At 40.3% G+C, this 19,321-nt stretch overlaps 2 protein-coding genes across 5 annotated transcripts in view; both read right to left on the reverse strand.

Moving 5' to 3' along the window:
- The window catches only part of LOC102792973 (potassium channel subfamily K member 1-like), a 35,959-nt gene extending 33,169 nt beyond the window's left edge, over positions 1 to 2,790 (reverse strand). For both annotated transcript variants that reach the window (XM_087844735.1, XM_006791041.3), the window contains exons 1-2: positions 2,321 to 2,790; positions 106 to 510 (exon numbers count right to left, since the gene is read on the reverse strand). In XM_087844735.1, the coding sequence (XP_087700861.1) occupies positions 106 to 510; positions 2,321 to 2,672 (757 nt within the window). In that variant the 5' untranslated portion in view covers positions 2,673 to 2,790. The remainder of the gene's footprint in view (positions 1 to 105; positions 511 to 2,320) is intronic.
- A 608-nt stretch (positions 2,791 to 3,398) lies between these two features.
- LOC102792671 (thrombospondin-2-like) lies at positions 3,399 to 17,988 on the reverse strand. Of its 3 annotated transcripts, XM_087844738.1 has the most exons (22): positions 17,775 to 17,986; positions 17,405 to 17,597; positions 17,205 to 17,270; positions 16,960 to 17,096; positions 15,919 to 16,428; positions 15,213 to 15,306; positions 14,931 to 15,095; positions 14,514 to 14,690; positions 14,255 to 14,428; positions 13,815 to 13,945; positions 12,987 to 13,121; positions 12,686 to 12,904; positions 12,476 to 12,583; positions 12,222 to 12,381; positions 11,850 to 11,968; positions 10,645 to 10,879; positions 9,896 to 10,123; positions 9,677 to 9,807; positions 9,424 to 9,564; positions 9,158 to 9,255; positions 6,261 to 6,400; positions 3,399 to 3,735 (listed from the first exon to the last, which is right to left on the reverse strand). In XM_087844738.1, exons 3-22 carry the CDS (start codon positions 17,266 to 17,268, stop codon positions 3,728 to 3,730), a joined length of 3,174 nt encoding a protein of 1,057 aa, XP_087700864.1. In that variant the 5' UTR covers positions 17,269 to 17,270; positions 17,405 to 17,597; positions 17,775 to 17,986; the 3' UTR covers positions 3,399 to 3,727. The 3 variants fall into 3 exon arrangements, with proteins under 3 accessions (XP_087700864.1, XP_087700863.1, XP_087700862.1); XM_087844737.1 differs by lacking the exon at positions 3,399 to 3,735 and having other exon boundaries at positions 6,244 to 6,400; positions 17,775 to 17,987; XM_087844736.1 differs by lacking the exon at positions 3,399 to 3,735 and having other exon boundaries at positions 6,244 to 6,400; positions 16,960 to 17,270; positions 17,775 to 17,988.
- Positions 17,989 to 19,321: the final 1,333 nt, after the last annotated feature.

A 19,321-nucleotide genomic window follows, 5' to 3' on the forward strand; every position in this document is an offset into this window, starting at 1 on the left:
ATTCCATATTTTTGATATTTAATTTTTTCTTTTTACAAAATAAATCATCTACTTCATGATATATTAGATAAAAAAAATGTGACTGCCTTTTTAAATTCTACTCACCTGTAATGGCCAGCCGGTAGAGGTGTGGGTGTGGATTTAAGTCTTTATTGGGAGTTTCTCCTGGTACATAATCTCCAAGGCCAATAGTTGTCAGAGAGATGAAGCAGAAATACAGAGCCTCTAGGAAGTTCCAGTCTTTTTCGAAAGCGACAAAGATCCATGCAGGGATAATCACAAAGGTAAGGGTCGTGATGAAGGCAAGGAAGGCAGCATGGATGACTCCCAGGTGTGACTTAGACATAGCCCATCGTCGATGGAAGTAGGACAGTGGACGACGTGTGACCACGGACATGATCCGTTGAACCGCAGCAGAGAGGAAGAAGAGGGTAACAGGGATGCCAAGGAGGGAGTAGAAGATACAGAAAGCCTTCCCCCCATCAGAGAGAGGAACAGTGTGGCCATAACCTGAAGACACAACAAAACATGTGGCACTATGTAAATTACAGAGTTACAGTAATAAAAGGAGGAATTCTCCTACAGGATTCACCCGGGATTTGTGAAAAGTAACTGTAGTTAGCGTCAAACAAGACTCGTCAAGTCTTAAAATGAAGCACAGATAGCAGGCTATAGAAATAAAGAAATAATTAATTTATCTTTAACATTTTTTAGGATATCCTCTGTAAACTTTGCATGATTTCACGCTGCCTATTAGTTTCCTTTTGGTTAAAATAAGCTACCACTTGTGCCATGTCGTATGTGATGCAACAACTACTCTGTTAAAATGCTAATATAGCCATCATAAACTTATATCTCTTAAACTGAAAAATAAATAAATTCATGCATTCATGTAAACATAAAAGTCTCACCCTCAAGAAGTGTTGGCGACAAATGCTGAAGGTTTGCACAAAGACTTATCGTTTTTTTTATTTATCTTAAAAAAACAAATGAATTGAGATAAGGATTTATTCTTCTATATGTCTGATAAAAATACTACTTTCCTGAGTGTATTACTTATACAAAGGCCCTGAAAGACAGGACAAATACTGCTTTCATGGATTATTTATAGAATCTGGACCAAAATTCATACAATACAATAACAATACATGTAATAGAGACACCTTGAAACACACACTATTTATAAATGGACATTTAAGCTAGACCTTGATCAATAAAATTAGGCAGAGGGATTTTTCTCATCTTGGCTAATCTTGACTTAAATACACAAAACATTATTACATGATGTATTAAATTCTTCTCCATTTATTAAAATGGCTTGCTTATTGTTAGTTCACTTACAGTACATGTCCAATGACCAAGGGAGCTATTTTTATGTCATTTCTCTTTGCTCACATTAAACTGAGGTAACAGAAAAGTATATCAGTAACAAAGTAACAAATTCATTACTGTCTTTAATAAACATTTCCGGCATCTGTGCTTTATTTAATTATTTATTTTTACTTTTACGAGTACTTTCTTCTCGTAGCAGTTTCAAAACAGGTTTGTTACTTTAGGCTTAACGCGTTTGAGGAAAGTTTTTGTTTCACTTCACTGCGTGCCTTAAAACATCAAATCGATTTGAGGATAAATGGAGGGAACGGTAAAACAGAAAAGACATTCCTATTTGTGTATCCATCACCAGAGCGAACAGAAGGGAAGTATCTTTTGTAAGTGGCAGGTAATTTCAAATGCAATGTTTCTATCAGTTCAACAAACATCCGTAAAAACACAAACTGCTTGTGTGCAGTTTGTCACAGAGTGTCTGCTAGCAAAAGGTACGGCTGCTGTATTTCCCGGGGAGAGAAAAGAGTTTGAGATAACTTCACTGAGAAATGGGGAATGATGTAAGAAACATAGGACAGGAGAGGAAGGAGACAGAATATATTTAAAGGTAAGAACTGCTCAGTGACATGTGACAAACTGGATAAACTGAAATTTAAAGCTAGTCTATTGTAATTCTACATACTTGTCTGAACTTGAAGGTCTTATTTAAAGTCCAATGCAATAATAAGTAATTTCCTTAACCACCAAATTTTTTCTCCTTTGGAAAGAAAAAAATTAACACCCTAAACATTTATTATTCAAACCACGTTATTTTCCAATGTGTTAAAAGTGGCTACAGGGGATCTTTAACCATAAACTTATTAGTTACAGCGAGGAAACCTGTTTATATAGCGTGCCACAAATTTACATTTATTCAGCTAAATGGGCCACTCACATTTTCGACACCCGAAGCAAAGGCTTTTAAAGTCTGAACACCTGTATCCGTTGGACTCACCTGTTGTGGTCAGCACAGTGCTGGTGAAGAACAGGGAGGACACAAAGTCCCAGCTACGCTGGGTGTCGTTACCCAGGATGGACACTCCATAGTTACTGGCCTCGAGAGCGCGGGCCAGGAGCTTCTCCAGGCGAGCGTCAGACACACAGGAGTTGTTCCTCAGGAAGTCCCGTAGATCCGCTTTGAGCTTCTGCCGGAGTGCTTCTTCGTACGGCAGCTCGATGGCGGAGAAGATCGCGGCGCCGACGATGAGGTAAAGGATGTAAGCGACAACCAGCAGGCCGAAATTCAATGCTGACTGGTGCCTGTCTATAAACCGCAGGCACGCGCCTCTTGTGCACCCGCGTACCATCCCACTTGCTCAAAGTTTGTTACTTAAAAAAAAACTGTACTCAGTTTAATTTAAAGAAATAGAAATCCTGGAATCTTTTGGTAGAGACTTCTATGCTGTACTCGGTGGATGGACTCGTCTTCCTCATTCTTCATTCCTCAGTGGTAGGGCAATGGTGACGTCACTCATTCACCTTACCAGGTGGAGGGCGTCTTTAACTGCACTTCCCTCTCAAGCCGGTCGAACGGGTTTTGTGTTTTGAGTCAATGGAAATTAATTAATAAATCATGAGCAAGGTCAGCTTTCTTCGGTGACCCAGATTTACTGCGATCAAACATACATTTTGCATTATTAAAACAGCAGAACATCATTTTAAACCAAAAGACCATCTTTTATAGGGGTTAGGATACACCCTATACTTTCCAAGCCCATTTTCTTCTTTATTATTATAAAAAAAAACCTCAAACACTGTTTTTGAGTAAAATTATGTGTTATCTAAACTTTGTGTGCTTCCATTTTCTTACAATTTTACTCCTCCATACCCCCGTGGACAGTTTTATCACAGCGTTTAAAATCCTCGTTGTTTGTAATTAACACCTTTACCACTAGAAGACGCTAGAGACCATGTTTCTACAGTCGTGTGTGTGCGAGTGTGTGTGTGCATACTGTGAGCTACTGGCGTCATCAGAAAAGAAAAAAGGAACAGTTGATTAAAAAAAACAACATTTTATTGATAAGTAACCGCCAGTCATGTGCTCCACTTACTCCATCATCAATTTATCTTTGCATCTTTCCCTCTCATGTCTGGCATCTGGCAATAAATAATTATTTACAGCCATTAGGGAAGCACAAAATGAAAAGCAACAAGAAGTTACAGTCATTAGAGATGCTGTCAGAGCAGTAATATACAGTGAATGAGACAGCCTGAAATCAATACTGTTGCATACAAAGCTGACAGATAGAGGATGGTCATTAATTGATAGTCTTGGCTGGATTAAAGCCTGAGTCTGGTGTATCCTCTCTCTCTCTCTCTGGTGGATATTTGTGGAATTCCCAAATTATCCCGAGACAATAATTCAGTTATCTGAGAATCAAAAAGAAAAATAGCCACTTTTAGGAACGGCTGTGTGGAGACATGATCTGAAGCAGTGATAGTAGGTAAGGTAAGTTCAACACAGAAAACATTGCACTTTTTGACAGTTGTACAGTTGCTGATATGACAATACATTTCAGATGGTTCCACTATAAAAAAAAAAAGTAGACAGATTAATTTAATAAAGTGTTTAAAGCACAAAAGGTACAATTATTTAGGAAAGTGTAAAAAATAATGGCCACAGATTTGTGCTGCTGGACTCCCCCCCCATACTAATCTTGTGATCTTTAAAAGGTAAAAGGTGCCTGACCGTCACATCTGTTTTAATTTTTGATTTTATATACTGTTTTGTTAGTTAGTTTGCTTGTTTTAATCAATTTTAAATCATTGTTTTTGTTTCTAATATATCTGTAAAGCACTTTGAATCACCTTGTCGTTGAATTGTGCTATACAAATAAACTTGCCTTGCCTTGCCTTGCCATAGGAAACTACTCTAGGTTTTACCTCAGCTAAGTGCAATACACCTTACAAGTTTTATACATCACCCACAGCAGCATAGAGGGGAAAATTAACTGACTCAAAAGCTTGCTTAGTTACTAAAGAATGAGTGAGGAATGCTTCAGGAATGACCTTATAGCTAATGAAAAATTCATCAGTACCTACCTAATAACTCCTGGTCTAGGACTTTATAGTAAATAAAGAACAAGCTAGGATGTATTATATTAATAAGTTATTAAGTAATAATTAGTTCATATACTCACTGCTTTGTTAGACACACCTGGTCAATTGCTTGTTAATGCAAATAGCTAATCAGCCAATTTCATGGCAGCAACTGAATGCATTCAGGCATGTAGATATGGTCACGAGGACACGCTGAAGTTCAAACCAAGCATCAGAATGGAGAAGAAAGGTGATTTAAGCGCATTTGAATGTGGCATGGCTGTTAGTGCCAGATGGGCTAGTCTGAGTATTTCAGAAACGACTGATCTACTGGGATTTTCCACACAACCATCTGTAGGGTTTACAGAGAATGGTCCAAAAAAGGAGAAAATATCCAGTTAGCAGCAGTTCTCTTGGAGAAAAATGCCTTGTTGATGCCAGAGGTCACAGGAGAATGGCGGACTGCTCTGAGCTGATAAATAGGCAACAGTAAATCAAATAACCACTCGTTAAAACCGAGGTATCTAGAGGAGCAACACATTGAACCTTGAAGCAGATGGGCTACGGCAGCAGAAGACCACACTTGGTGTCCCTCCTGTGGTAACTGAGGCTACAGTTTGCATGGGCTCACCGCAATTAAACAACGTAAGATGAAATGTGTCCCAATTTCTGCTCTGACACTTGGATGGTATAATAAGAATTTGGTGTGAACAACATGAGAACATGAATCCATCAGGCCTTATAATTACAGTTCACATTGGTGTTGGTGTGATGGCGTAGGCGATATTCTCTTGGCAAACTTCGGACCTCTTAGTAGCAACTGAGTATCATTTAATCATCACATCTGACTTGAGTATTGTTGCTGACCATGTCTATTCCTTTATGACCACAGTGTTTCCCGAACATGAGTTCACTGTACTTAAATGACCTCCACAGACACCAGGTCTCAATCCAATAGACCATGTTTGTGAAGTGATGGAACGGGAGATTCACGTTGTAGATGTACAGTGAACAAAACTGCAGCAACTGCGTCACATTGTCATGTCAAAATCACTTAGGAATGTTTCCAGCACATTGTTGAATTCTGAAGGGAAAAGATGGTCCAAACCAGTACAAGCAAATTGTACCTAATGAACTGACCAGTTAGTGCAGTTATCTGTATACGTACTGCTGCAAAACCTCATACAAAGTAGTTACTTAGTAGTTACTGATTTTTTCAACATGACTCCTCCATTGCCTGTAGTCCATAATTACTTAATACATTTTAAAAAGAGCAGGGTTCTCAAAAAGTATCTCAGTATTCAACATTCAAACGCACTTAATTCTTTGTAACATAATAAAGGCAAACACCATAAAAATATAATGTAGAAACTACTAGAGAAACAACTTACTTACATACATTTCTTACACTAAAATTTGCCTTCACTATGCCAGTCATATAATAACATGCTAATAATCTGTGCATAATCACAGGAGGCAGGGGGTAATTAATGGTAAGGTAAACCTGAAATAATGAGAAACCACTGAAGTATGCTTTGGTCCTTGATGCCACATAAAAAGAGCAACAAGTAATCAGTGTAAGTAATTACTGTATTGAGTTATGAGGACAGTGGCAAGTTGTTAATGCAAGGATAATTATGAACTCACCGGTACCTAATGATTCACTAACACAGGATCTCCCAGTTGATTCTTTAGTAAATAATATTTTTCACATGGAATGCCAAGAGCTGGATTTATTAGGCAACTATCAATGAGCGTTTACTATCAAGCCATTGCTCATCCATTCCTCACTTGCACTTTACTAAAAAGGCAAGTTTTTGTTTCACTTAATGTAAAGTGTTAGCAGGATGTCTTACCTCTACACTCATATCTGAGGTCTGAGAAGATAACATGTTCCTGAGAGAACACAAACAGTCCCAGTCTGCCTCCAGCCAGGGTGTGGTCATACACGGCCCCCGAGTCGGACAAAATGTCCCTGCCCTCGTACACCACCACCCTGCAAAGGAAGCACAGTAGAGCCAACCCAGTGCAAATTAGCCGCAGTACAACACTACCATGTTCACATTAAATTTAAGTTAAAATCATAAGTAAAATGCAAAATAACCTGCAGAAAGTAATTAAAGGCATTTCAATTTCAAATAGTATCATCGAGGACATTTTTGAGGTATCTTTTCTATTCTTCTTCTTTTTCTGCTTGTCCTTCGCAAAGTTACTATAAATTCACACTTTATGTTTTTCTTGATGTTGCATACTTTACTTTTTTTTTTTTCACGGACATCACAGAGGACGTGATGTCAGTTGGAGATATATTCATAGCAGTTACAATGGAGCTTTGGAGCAAGTATACAACATATCAATACATGTCCGTCCTTCACAGTCAAAGAGCAGGAGCTTCTTTTCAGCCTCACATTCACTTAGTGTACAGTTGTACATTCATTCTCCAGTACAGTCATTCAGTAGCAGGAATGCAGCACTGCCACAGCATGTCTCAAAAAAAGAGTATTTTTTCAAATCTGTCACATAACAGCTTTTTTCTCTGACTTCTGTTTTTTCCAGATTGGAAATCTCACTATGGCACTGATGTTGTTTTCCCCATCTGCACATAAACAGCACAGAGCACAGAGAACTCGTAGCCTGGGGTTGTTTTTATTTTGTTGTTGTTGTTGTTTTTTATCCAGGCTATTAGTGAGAAATACAACTAAACAGAAGTAGATGTGGCAGGTTGAGGAGAAGTGGGTTGGACTTGGAAAGTGAATTACACTGTTATCATAAAATAACTCTTAGAGATTGATGATATCCTCGAGTGTAAGACCATTTCAGGCTGACACAAATGTGATTTTCACAGATTGAAGAAGTCATTCTGCAGATTGTTGTTGCACTAAAACCTACATGAACTGAACTTGGCCACAAAAATTTTATTTCAAAGAACATGCCCCAGATTTTTTCTATTTTTTACCTAATAACATTAATTTTAATAGTTTGCCATACATGCAAATATACACAGGCATGTTCACCGCTATCACAAATGTCTAAAATTCCTGCCTGCAAGTTGGATTTTGACTCAAATCAAGAAGTTTCTTTGGAAATAATAGGTAATAATGTATGCCGTGGGTAGTAATTGGGTTAAAAAAAAATACTGGTATGGTCCTATAAAAGCCAAGCCAATAATACCTGAATGTTCAGCTGTAAATGCTCAGTTGTTTCCACTAGAAAAGAGCTTGAGTTCTCCTGAGGAAACCTGCCAATCTTTGTTTTTCTAATTCTAAAAGTTTGGTGGATTCCAAGATCATAATCCAGCTGTGACAGCTGTTTCTGGCAGCTCAACCCCCAAAATATAAACTAAATCCAGGTTCCAAATACAAAAACCATCAAAGAGACAAATGTTTCCTCTCAGTATATCTGGGTTTTTTTTAAACTTAGGTTACTGTGTAAGTGTATCTAATGAAGGCATGTAAAATTTTGCCTTAATACTATGAAAAAAAACCATTACAGGCCATCAAAGGTCATGCAGTCATGATAAAACTTGAAAACTTTGCATAGAGTCCTGTGAAAAACAAAGTACATCCTTAATGCTTCCATAGGAATTAAGTAAAGCAAAAGACTTTACCTCAAACTAGCTGTCAAGCACAGTAGTGGAGGTGTGATGATTTGTATATGTTTTGCGGCCACAAGACCTGGGCACCGCACAGTCACTGAGTCAGCCATGAGCTTCCCTGTATACCAAAGTATTCTAGAATCAAACTTGACACCATCTATCTGACACCTACAGCTTGGCTAGCAAATCTACAGGAGAATGGCTGAAAAAGAAAAGAATCAAGGTGATGCAATGGCCCAATAAAAGTCCAGACGTCAACCTGATTGATATGCTGTGGCGAGACCTTAAGAGCGCTGCGCATAAACAAATGCTCGGAGACCTCAATGAGCCGATTCACCACTGTAAAGAAGAACGGGCCATAATCCTCCACAAGGACGTGAGAGACTGATCACGTCAAACAGAAAATGATAACATCAAGTTATTGTTGCTAAAGAAGGAATGCAAAGAGTCCTGTGAAAAACGCTCTTTTTCACATGACTGTCGGAGATAAGGATGCACTTTTTAATCATATTATTTTGCTTTAGCATATCTAAACCCTCATGACTTCATGACTACAGGGGCTAGCCACAAGAAATTTTCAGGCCTGACATCTAAGCTCTGTTAAAAACAACAGCAAAATTCATTTTACACCCACTCCATGTGTCACAAGCTAAAGCCCAAATCTCATTTTTTGTCAGCATGATTTTCTCTGTAACCAACTTTGAGCATCAATCTCATGGGATATATCATAGTTTCGAAGCAACATTGGCCCAATTAAATGTTGATGATGTAGAGTAAGAGAAACATGTGTCAGAGAAAACTTCAAAAAGTGCATTTGGGATAAACTTTTAATACTTAAATCATCATGTGGGATAGGTTGCTGGTCAAAACAAGTTACGGGATAGCATATGAAAAGTCTTTTTTTCCTACATTTTGATACGAGGCTAATCTTCTAGCTGTATTTTAATCATATTGTAAGTTGATTCTGACTGGGTCAAGTGGGAGGATTCACTGATCTTTCATGGAAAATCCCAGAAGTATAACTACTTCACAGAGCAATATCTTCTGTCAGAAATGAATATATGCTGCATATTCTGGGGTCAGTGCCTCTTTCAAGAATCAATAATCCATAATAAATCAAACCACAGTTGTGGTGACACTTTACATTATGGTTTGTACCTGATAAACCCAGTCTTGGGTCGGTGGATAAGGTGCATGCGGTAGGGTGTGTAGTCCTTCCAGCCAATTTTATTGGGGTCATGCCACAAAGTTCTGACCTGAAACATATTCAGGCGCCACGGAGGACAATCATATTTACCAGAGTATCTAATGTTTACTGCGCCAAACAATTGAATATTCAGAAAGTGTTATCTTTTCTTTGTATTTTTTATGATACTGAAAGCACAATAAAAAGGTGGCAGATTTATGAGTTTACTCATTCTAACCTGGTGTCTAGTGTTTCCTGTGTGCCACAGAGCATTGCGCAGATACTCCCCTGGTCCTGTGTTTGAGTTGACCAGTTTGATTGAGACTCCAGCAGTGCCGAAAGCTTTGGTTGGCTTTTTCTCCCAGTAGGCCTGAGACACCTGCGCTTACAGAAAAAAAATCAATGTGGTGGAGAGAAATGGTTACATGTTCTCTATTATGTATTTTAAGTTTATTGCTTGTGAGAATTAAGAGTCAGCGTTCAGCTCGCACCTGTTTCCACATGACAACGTAGAAGCGTTGACTGGACTGATAGGCAAACACAATCCCTGCGTAGTCGTCATCTCGGTTGGTATTTACATAAAATGTGACACTGAAGTCCACGGCGCTGAACTTGTCGTATCCTGTTCAGACACAGGAATATTATTCATGTTGACTAATCACTTTCATTATATGTCTTATATGTTTAGCCTTTTTTATGGTTAATCTCACCTAAAGCGATCCCGGGGTCAGAGTTGGCAATCTGCAGCAGCTCTGTACCCTGGCTGCGGATGACCCAGAGGGGGTCAGACTGCGTGGTGCCTTTAGGGTCCAACAAAACAACCTGAAACTTCCGGAAATCTGTAGACCCAATATCCTGGTTCAGGGGACAGGGATCCAACGCATCTGGAATACTGTCATTGTCAAAGTCATCAAAGCATGCGTCTCCACTGCCATCACCTGAAAGAATAAAGAAAAAAGAGAACAAGTGTAACTTGACTTTTCCTCATTATTTTTTGCCGAGATGGGGGAAAAGAACTGGACAAGATAACATGAAAATGTACTGAGAAAACCATGTATGATGGTGGATAGATCAACCTTTTAAGTATTATTAATTACACTACAGAGAGCCATTAAGTGTTTATGTTGATGTCCAAGATCAATATGACCTGAAGCAATGGAAACTGGACTGATAGTCACAAGATTTTATTTCATGGCTGCAAAATCCATTAATCATAAATTGTGCAAGTTATTTTCCCTGTGTGACAGCAAACTATTTGTTCATGTCTGCATTTTGATATTAGCCATGTAAAGCCTGACACACCTATGACTGGCTAGAATGGGAATCAGGTCTTATTTTATTTTTAAATAAAATCAAATTGCTCACTTTTTTTTTATTGATTTGAAACATCCCTGTTTACTTTCTATTTTACCTCCTTGGGTAGACTAGGATAGGAGAGCTCAGCTGTAACAACACTGACCATCAGAGTCTAGCTGGTCCCTGTTGGGTACCAGTCTGCAGTTGTCACGGTCATCAGGGATACCGTCATTGTCGTCGTCATGGTCACAAGCATCTCCCTTTCCATCTTTGTCGTGGTCAGCCTGATTGCTGTTGGCAATATAGGGGCAGTTGTCTAGAGTGTTTTGGTGGCCGTCCTCGTCGATGTCCTCATTGTCGTCGCACATGTCTCCCACCAGGTCACTGTCAGAGTCAAGCTGCCAACACATGTGGATGTAGTGTATAATATGTTTTAGGTCACTACAAACAGCATTATTTATTTAGTGCAGGGAATACTTCTGTATTAGCCTGGGGACTCAGGTTAGATGAGAAATTAGATAAAATATATAAATAAATAAAAAAGAGGTCACAATTAAATGAAATTAAATCTTACGGTTTCTCTTAAGGTCCTACCTCAGCATTTCAATCAAGTTGAGTTTTGGGACTATAGCACTACCTAGATACTTTTCTTTTTCTGTTGTAGATTTACTGCTGTGCTTGGGATCATTATACTGTTGCATAGCCCAGTTCCAGCCAGGCTTTAACTGTTGGAGAGATAGGCTTACATTTGATTGTAGAATACTTTGTTATGTGATACATATTTGTTCATGGTTGACTCAATAAGGTGACCAGACCCTATGATTTGGGCAAAACAAGCCCAAATCATCATCATCCATCCAACCAAAAGCTGGAAATGATAAGCTAAAAATATGGCGACCAGTTACAAGTGTTAGCTAATTGTATGAATTATCAGTTAAAATTATTAATTAAACATAATAAGTAAATATTTCTCTAAAATCAAAAGTTGGAAATAATTAACTAAAACATGTCTCACAGTTGGAACTGCTAGCTCAAAGCATCAATAAACAAAATAGCTTTCTAAACATTAGCTAACCTGTGGTAGCAGCATTTAATGAAGAGATTTTAAACATAATAGTAACTAAAAGTAGTTGATTAATGGGTGACGGAGTTTTCTTACTGTAACTAATGAATTGTAAGCAACATATAATCACAAAGAGTTTAAAATAAACTGGAGGCAGTCCAAATCTAACTTAGTTAATTAGCTCAAATGCACTTATTTAAATATAAAAGGTATGTTCATAAACAGAGTAGTAGATTCATCTGACAGGGTTTTGGGGGTAAGTCAGAAGAAACAAATGTTTGAAAACTTTTGATTTTTTCAAGAACCTGTTCTGGGTTATGTAGAAGTGGACAGTTGTCACACTGGTCTCCGACACCATCCAGGTCTGTGTCCCTCTGGTCGGTGTTGTAGACTAGAGGACAGTTGTCCCGGTCATTCAGAACCTCTGAAAGAATAGACAGAAACACACACACATACACAGCCTTTAGACTGATTTTTTTTTTTTTTTTTTTGTGAACATAGCCAGACAAATAATATACATCAAGGCTATGTTTCGGTAAATTCAATTTCATCTATATTTTCAAGTTCATATCTACTTTTTTTGAGTTATTACATTGTCCCTTTATTACCACCAATTGATCCTGATTCCAAGCAGACTAGCTGCACATTCAAGGCCTGGTACAATGAGTTGTTCTTACCGTCTCCATCTATGTCGATGCTGCAGGCGTCTCCCTCTCCATTGTTATCAGTGTCCGTCTGCATAGGGTTGCTTTCAAATGGACAGTTGTCGCAGCTGTCCCCAACCCCATCCCTGTCAGAATCAAACTGCCGAGGGTTGTACATCAGCGGGCAATTGTCCTGTGTCAAAAAAACACACATCCACACGGATGTTTGCATATGGCAAGACACACCTGTTTTCAATCATGGCGACTTTAAAGTGGTTTTGTCTCACCCTTTCATCTGTGATGCCATCATTGTCATCATCAGGGTCACAGGCATCGCCCTGTCCGTCCGCATCCAGGTCTTCCTGTCCAGAGTTTGGCAGCGTGGGGCAATTATCCTGCAGCCAGTCACAACGAAGATTAATGGTATCCAGAATGCAGCTCAGGTATCTCTCAACAAGTCTGAATGATTTTAGCTCACGCTGAAGTAGATATCTTACCTTTTCACAGTGATAGGTGGCATTCTGCTTGCAGGGTAATCTATTATTGGGCCAGCCATCCAGATCAGAGTCCTCACCACACAGGGAGCCATCGCCAGCAAACCCAACCGCACACACACACTTGTACAAGACCTCAGACGCCAGGCCAAGGTATATACACTCAGCATACTTGTGGCAAGTGTGTGTGTTGTCTTTGCAAGGGTTGTACGGTTCACACACCTACAAACAGAGCAGCTCTTTGAGAATCCAAAAGTCTCTACGGTTAATGACTGCAGGTCAAAGCAAAGAGAAAAACACCTGCCTGCCTGGTTTTCAGGGCTTCATCCAGACCGAGGGCATACGGTTGAGTGCCTTTATAGCGCGGCGGACAGGGCAGGCAGTAGAATCCAGGGTCTGTGTTTATGCACTGTGTAACACACACTCCTTCCACTTCACACTGAAGAGATGGAGGTTGAGAGATTATCCATGTTCAGCATATCAAACATGAACCGTACAAAGGTGTTACGCGTGTTGAAAGAAAATCTCTTTGTCAGGATCAGACTACAGAATATTTCAATGGTTACTAAGTCAGAGAAGTTAAAAACGAGTCCACTGACTTATGGAATTGTCATTAGCGCTTCAGATAAGTATCGGAAAAATTTAAGTTTTGACAAAACGATTCCACCAGGCAAAAAGTTAATGACTGATGAAAGTTCTTAATCTCTGGAGGAATATGAATATCTGTACCAAAATTCATGGTAGTTCATCTAGCTGCCTTGTCACTTAAATCAAAACCATGAATGTGGTATTAGAGGAAAAATCTGGGTCACCAATGTTATTTGGATGCATCATCTGGGAGCCATAAGGTCTAAAAAGTTCCCAATAATTCCTTCCATAGTTATAGAGACACTTTAACATATGCAACCAACTGACAGGCAGGCATTACCATCACTGGAAACGGCCCTGCTGACCTTGTCAAGTTGGGCCACAATTCACTACAAGGAAATAAAGATAACTCCCTGAAAATCAATGAAATGCAGCATTATGCTAAGGAATTTTGAGGAGGACCTTTCCTACGTCATGCATCTGCGAAGTTAGGCCATTGTTGCGCTCATATTGTGTAGTGTGATCCTGTGTCTAATCTCATTACCTCATTCTCATCTTCACAATGAGTGCCGTTACCACTGAAACCCAACGGGCAGCGTCCACATTCCCACGATCCATCGCGATGCGTTGTGCATTTAACCCCAGGAAAACAAGGATTTGAAAGCAAGCACATATCTGAAATGCACAAAAATTTACACATAAAAGTCTTTTACACTTAGTCCCAAAGCAAATTGTTCAAGTGTGGGTCAATTGCACCATAATGATTCTGAAGGAATTCATATTCGAATCGTTTCTCTTTTCTATCCTAAGCCTTGGTAATTGAATAAAGCAGAGCAAACAGTGAAGGATATTATTTCTTAATCCTCAATTGTTTGAAAACATGTTCTCTCCAATAAAATGGGATTAAGGTTCTCTATGTATGTGAGGCTTAGCCTGCATGTAGAATAACATTAGTTGGTACAGCTGCACAAGGTTAAGGTTTACCTAAAGGACATGATTGTTTGTTACATCCTTCATAGTCCACAGCATCTCCAGCACAAGGCTTCCCGCCGTTCTGAGGGGCGGGGTTCACACACTCTCGCTGGCGACTCGTGAGGCCCCCGTTACATGTCTCTGAACAGACTGACCATTCAGTCCAGGCCGTCCAGCCTCCAGCAACTACACCGAAATGCATCATTTACCTTTGAGCCACTTTTAATGCGTATGAGCGGTTTCAAATGTGCAGCTGCGCGCTCCTACTTACTCGGGCAGAGCGTGTTGTTGCAAGGTTGTGTCTCCATGGCGCTACCTGTGCACCCCTTGCCCCCCTTCTTTGGTGGAGGATTGTTGCACAGACGGACCCGTGTAATGTTTCCTTCTCCACATGTGGTTGTACATGCAGACCAAGGAGACCAAAGGCCCCAGTTCCCGTCAGCACGCACTAGACAAATAAAGACAAAAGAAAGTCAGACCACCGCTACAGCTCAGCAGCGTACAGAGAACAAAACATGTTTCCAATTACGATTAGAATCTCTACGATTTCCATTTTTCTGAGGTTTCATATTTTCGCTGTCTGGGAATTGCCAGTTCACTGTCTTGAATAGGACTTGGCTCAGTCAGTCACTAAAAGAGCATTAAGCTAAAACAGGTGACAGATCCGATGTGCAGAGTGATGCCTTACCCTTGCGGTCACACTTCATCATCATGCAGCTGCGGGTTTGGACTGACGGGCCAGAGCAGGACGGCATGATGCCATTGCAGGATCGACCCCTTTGCTGCCCTCCACGTCCACAGGTGGCGGAGCAGTAGGTCCACTCAGACCATGGGGACCAGCCGTCTTCATTATCTTTATTACATACAGACAACAGACATGTGTTGTTGTTGTTGTTGTGTTTTTATTATATTTATTAATCTTGGCATCCATGTAAAGACAAAATCCCAGCTGCAGAAAAATGATACTCACTAAGACAGACAGGACAGCAACTTCCATCGACAAAAGACGGATTGATGCAGAACACAGGAGCACATGACACCTGTTGACAAACCACCTTTCCTTCCTGGCAAGACAGTCCAGTGTTGATACATTTAGATTTTCTAACAATATCACATTATTGAATCCAGATGTTTTGCTGAATGCCAGTTCTTGCAAGGAATGGTATGTTTTCGTGAGTCATAACAAGTCAGGCTAATCCTTCATCCCATCCTCAACAAAAATAATGGTTCTTATAAAAAGAAACAGACGTAGGGATGAGGATGAAGCATGCATAAAATATAGAACTTCTGGAAATAAATGAAACCACATTGCACACAAGTGAAACTTCCCCAATTGGTAAACATAGTTTAAAGGAACAGTTGGACATTTTTAAAATGTTGCATATTTGCTTTTTATTAAGTATTAGAGTGAAGGGAAGCAATAATAAGTTGCAGCAGTCAAGTCGTCAATCAAAGTCCTTGTGTATAAAAACCTTGGTAAGCTTCCTTGAAGATTAATTTAATGCTAAAGATTGTCACTTATAATTTTCCATTTTACTTTGCTGTTGTAGATGATGATATTAATATCTGCTCTCTATCTCTTATAAATCCTTAATTCAGTTAAATGCTTGCATGGTATTTCCCTAGGAAATTCTGCCAGTGTGTTATTGTAGTTAATAGATGTGTTCAGCACAAACCTGGCAAGTACAGGAGGTGCAGCTGTCAACCTCCCAGTCCTCCCCCTGCTCGTACACTCGTCCATCCTGCACGCACCACGCCTCACTGTCTCTGTCAAGATCATTGTCACTGCTGTCACCATCACCACCTCTGCGGCTGCTTCTGACGCTGCTGCTGATGCCACTGCCATTGCCATTACCATTGCCACTGCCGTTGCTGTTGCCACTGCCATTGCTGCGGTCACGGCCGTGGCTGCTGCTGCTGCTGCTGCTGTTGCCGTTGCCATATCCTCTGCCAATGCCGTTGCTGTGGCCATGGCCGTGGCTGCTGCTGCTGCTGCTGTTGCCGTTGCCATATCCTCTACCACTGCCGTTGCTGTGGCCATGGCCGTGGCTGTTTCTGCTGCTGCCGCTGCTGTTGCCGTTCCCGTTGCCTCTCCCATTGCCTTTCCCTTTGCCACTGCTGGTACCACTGCCATGTCTGTTACTGAGCTCATCCAAAGATATCCGTATCTCTTCATTTTCTTTGGACTGAAAATACTAAAATTAACTAAATACATTTTTCAAATAAGAAAGTCTTATTATGTATTTATATTGAATGAGACCAGCCAAACTACTGTGGGCCACATCTGTGGTGAGATTTCCTCTTGGGGTTTTTTTTTTTTTTTTTCCCCAAAGGCGTTTGCCACAGACCACAGTGCTTCCTGACAGAAAATCCTTTATTTGTGCCATTTGCACTGGAAAAAATATTACTCTCAGAATTTAAATTCAGTCAACTTTTCTGTGATGACACAGAATAAAAAGTGTATTACAACCTTGGTAAACACATAGCGTTATTGAAAACGGGCTATTACTAGTTTAAATAATCTAAAAAAAAAAGATTAAAAAATGTTCATGTTTAAAGTTACTTTTACCTTAAAAATGACACGGTTAAAATGGAAAAACACGGAAAAAATATTTAAATTCTTGCTCATGCTGCTATAAAATAGTGTACAATCAGGCAATAAGAAACACAATTTTAACAAATACCATGATAAATGTGCATGCTTTTATGCATCTTACTACTCTATCCAAGTCTTCGAGCAGGTTGTTGGTCACAACACGCAGGCCATGGATCTCAGTGAGCAAGCCAAACAGGTCCTCACACGGATGAAGACAGATTTGCGATGACAAGTTGCTGACTTTTGCGCCATCCACACCTGTGGAGGAGGCACGAGTATATGTGGGCTTTTCAAGATTTAGATATGATTCCGCTTTAATGATAAAGAAACAGGCGGAGCAACTGTACTGATGCATATGTGTGGTACCTGCACACACTCCTGCTGCATAGAGGAATATCAAAAGCTGAAGGAGACCCCTCAGATAACCCATTCCTGCTTACACATAAATAACACATGCAGTTACCTTGAAATATAGAAAGTAACCTCCTATATAGAATCCAAGCAGATCTGAGGCATAGAAAATAAAAGAAAAAGAAGGACAAAAAGAGAGAAATAACCATGCATACCTGCGTTCTCCTTGCTCCTCTGCCTTTCCTGACTAGAAATCACAGCCAGTAGGCTCGTCCCTGCTGCAGCTCCGCAGGGGCTGTAGTGGAATGTCTCCTTTTCCTCTTCCTTGATTGCTTCCCTCCTTTATTATCTTCTCACCTTGGTATCCAGAGTGAAGATCACCAGCACAGTCCACTCAGTAATTTGTCACTGAATCATCCAAAGAAAAGAAAAAAGGGATGGGTTTGGTACGAGGGTAATCTGAGTAAGAAACATGCAGACAGCTTTGTTAGTTCGGGAGAAATCTCTAGCAGTGTTATTTGTTTTAGAGTGTGTGTGTCTGTGTATGTGTGTGTATGTGTGGCAGGAACAGGGGCCATATTTTACCCGTGTGTCTGGCGATGAACTAGGCTGCATATCTCCCAGCGAGGAACCCAGCTGGATGGAAGGAACTGCGTCTGTGTGTGTGTTGACGTCTCGATGCAGGTTTCCCAGACACATCATTTACACTCTTCACTCTCCAAAATGAGACTTGCATGCACGAATGCGCACACTCACACACCGAAACAGGCACACAGGCACAAACACACACTGTCACTGGCTGCACAAATTTTCCAATATTTTAGCAGCGAGAAAACTGGCATTACCATAAATCCTTTGCAAAAATTAGAGGCTTGATGCGTGTGTGTTTGCATGTGTGTGCTTTTGGAAGTGCTGTGTGCAGAAGATTGTGAGCTATGAGCAAACTGATGGAATACAAAAACATCTACTTCGGCTGGGATCTCTCTCTGTTTGGTCTTCTCCCTGCTGAGTCAAAAAGGCATCATCATCCCGAATCACATTTTCCATCTGTACACTCCACTTGTGGACTAATGAATCTCACAGATGTGTGTGCACACATGCATGCGCCTGTGCCCATACAAACACACTCACACAAAATCCCAACAAATTTTCTATTTCCAGATACCTAGAAACATCACAGCGGAGAACAAATAAGAACAGAGACCATGTTTCTTCCTGGAAGTGGTTCAGTGACGGAAACAGTGAAAGCAGGTGCTGTCACTGCTCTGGGAGTCAGAAAAAGCCCAAAAGTAATAAGATCTGAGGGGATAGAAAAAGGTAGAGTTGGGTGAGATTACTTGGCAGAGTCTAGCGTGACACTCTTGGAGTGATATGCTGTGCAGAAGGCACACTCTGTTCTGGGATCTGTCTCAAAGTCCTGACTCTGATAGTCTTACACTGTGTTTATGGGGAGAAAATAGTTTTAAAGAGGGCATCCACTATGGTCTCAAAAAAACTGATTGAAGGCTACAGGGGCTATCGCCAGAAGGTAGTACTGAAAGCAACAAGAAGACCTTTAATAAGATTGAGGCAGGATGAGAAACAGGGCACTTTATGCAATCAGGCAGCTTAACAAAAGCGAGGTGGTGTTGCAGCAATTGCTCCATTTCTCCAACAGTAACTAGACCAGAGAACTGAAAGGGCTTCTGCATTATAGTCTAAGTCCTTGCTGCGAACAGAAACTTCAGTGCCAGGCAAGCCAGACAATGACCTGCAATTGCTGCCCCACTCTAAGCATAGTGGTCAGAGAATTACATGGGCTTAAAGGAAAAGGATTTACATGGACGGGTGCACAGTGAAGCAAGAATGGAAAAGGTTGGGGATAAAGGTGTCATAAGACAGAAAAGGTAGGCATGAATGATATGATGAGACTTGTTAAAGACTGTCCTTTATTTATATATGAGCTCATTTCTGCTTAGTTAAATAAGTGTGTAGCATGCAGATAGATAGGTGCTGATTCATCTGACAGAGTGCAACCCTTTGTTTATCTCAGTAACGATCACTGCGAGGTCAGTAGTTCTACAGGTCAGTAAAACAGGACAGCATTAATCCATTTATCAGATATTCTGCAGATTAGCCTGCAACGCGCGCGC

The sequence above is a fragment of the Neolamprologus brichardi genome, chromosome 8, assembly GCF_056152115.1.
Source record: "Neolamprologus brichardi isolate AB-2024 chromosome 8, ASM5615211v1, whole genome shotgun sequence".
NCBI classification, from domain to species: domain Eukaryota; kingdom Metazoa; phylum Chordata; class Actinopteri; order Cichliformes; family Cichlidae; genus Neolamprologus; species Neolamprologus brichardi.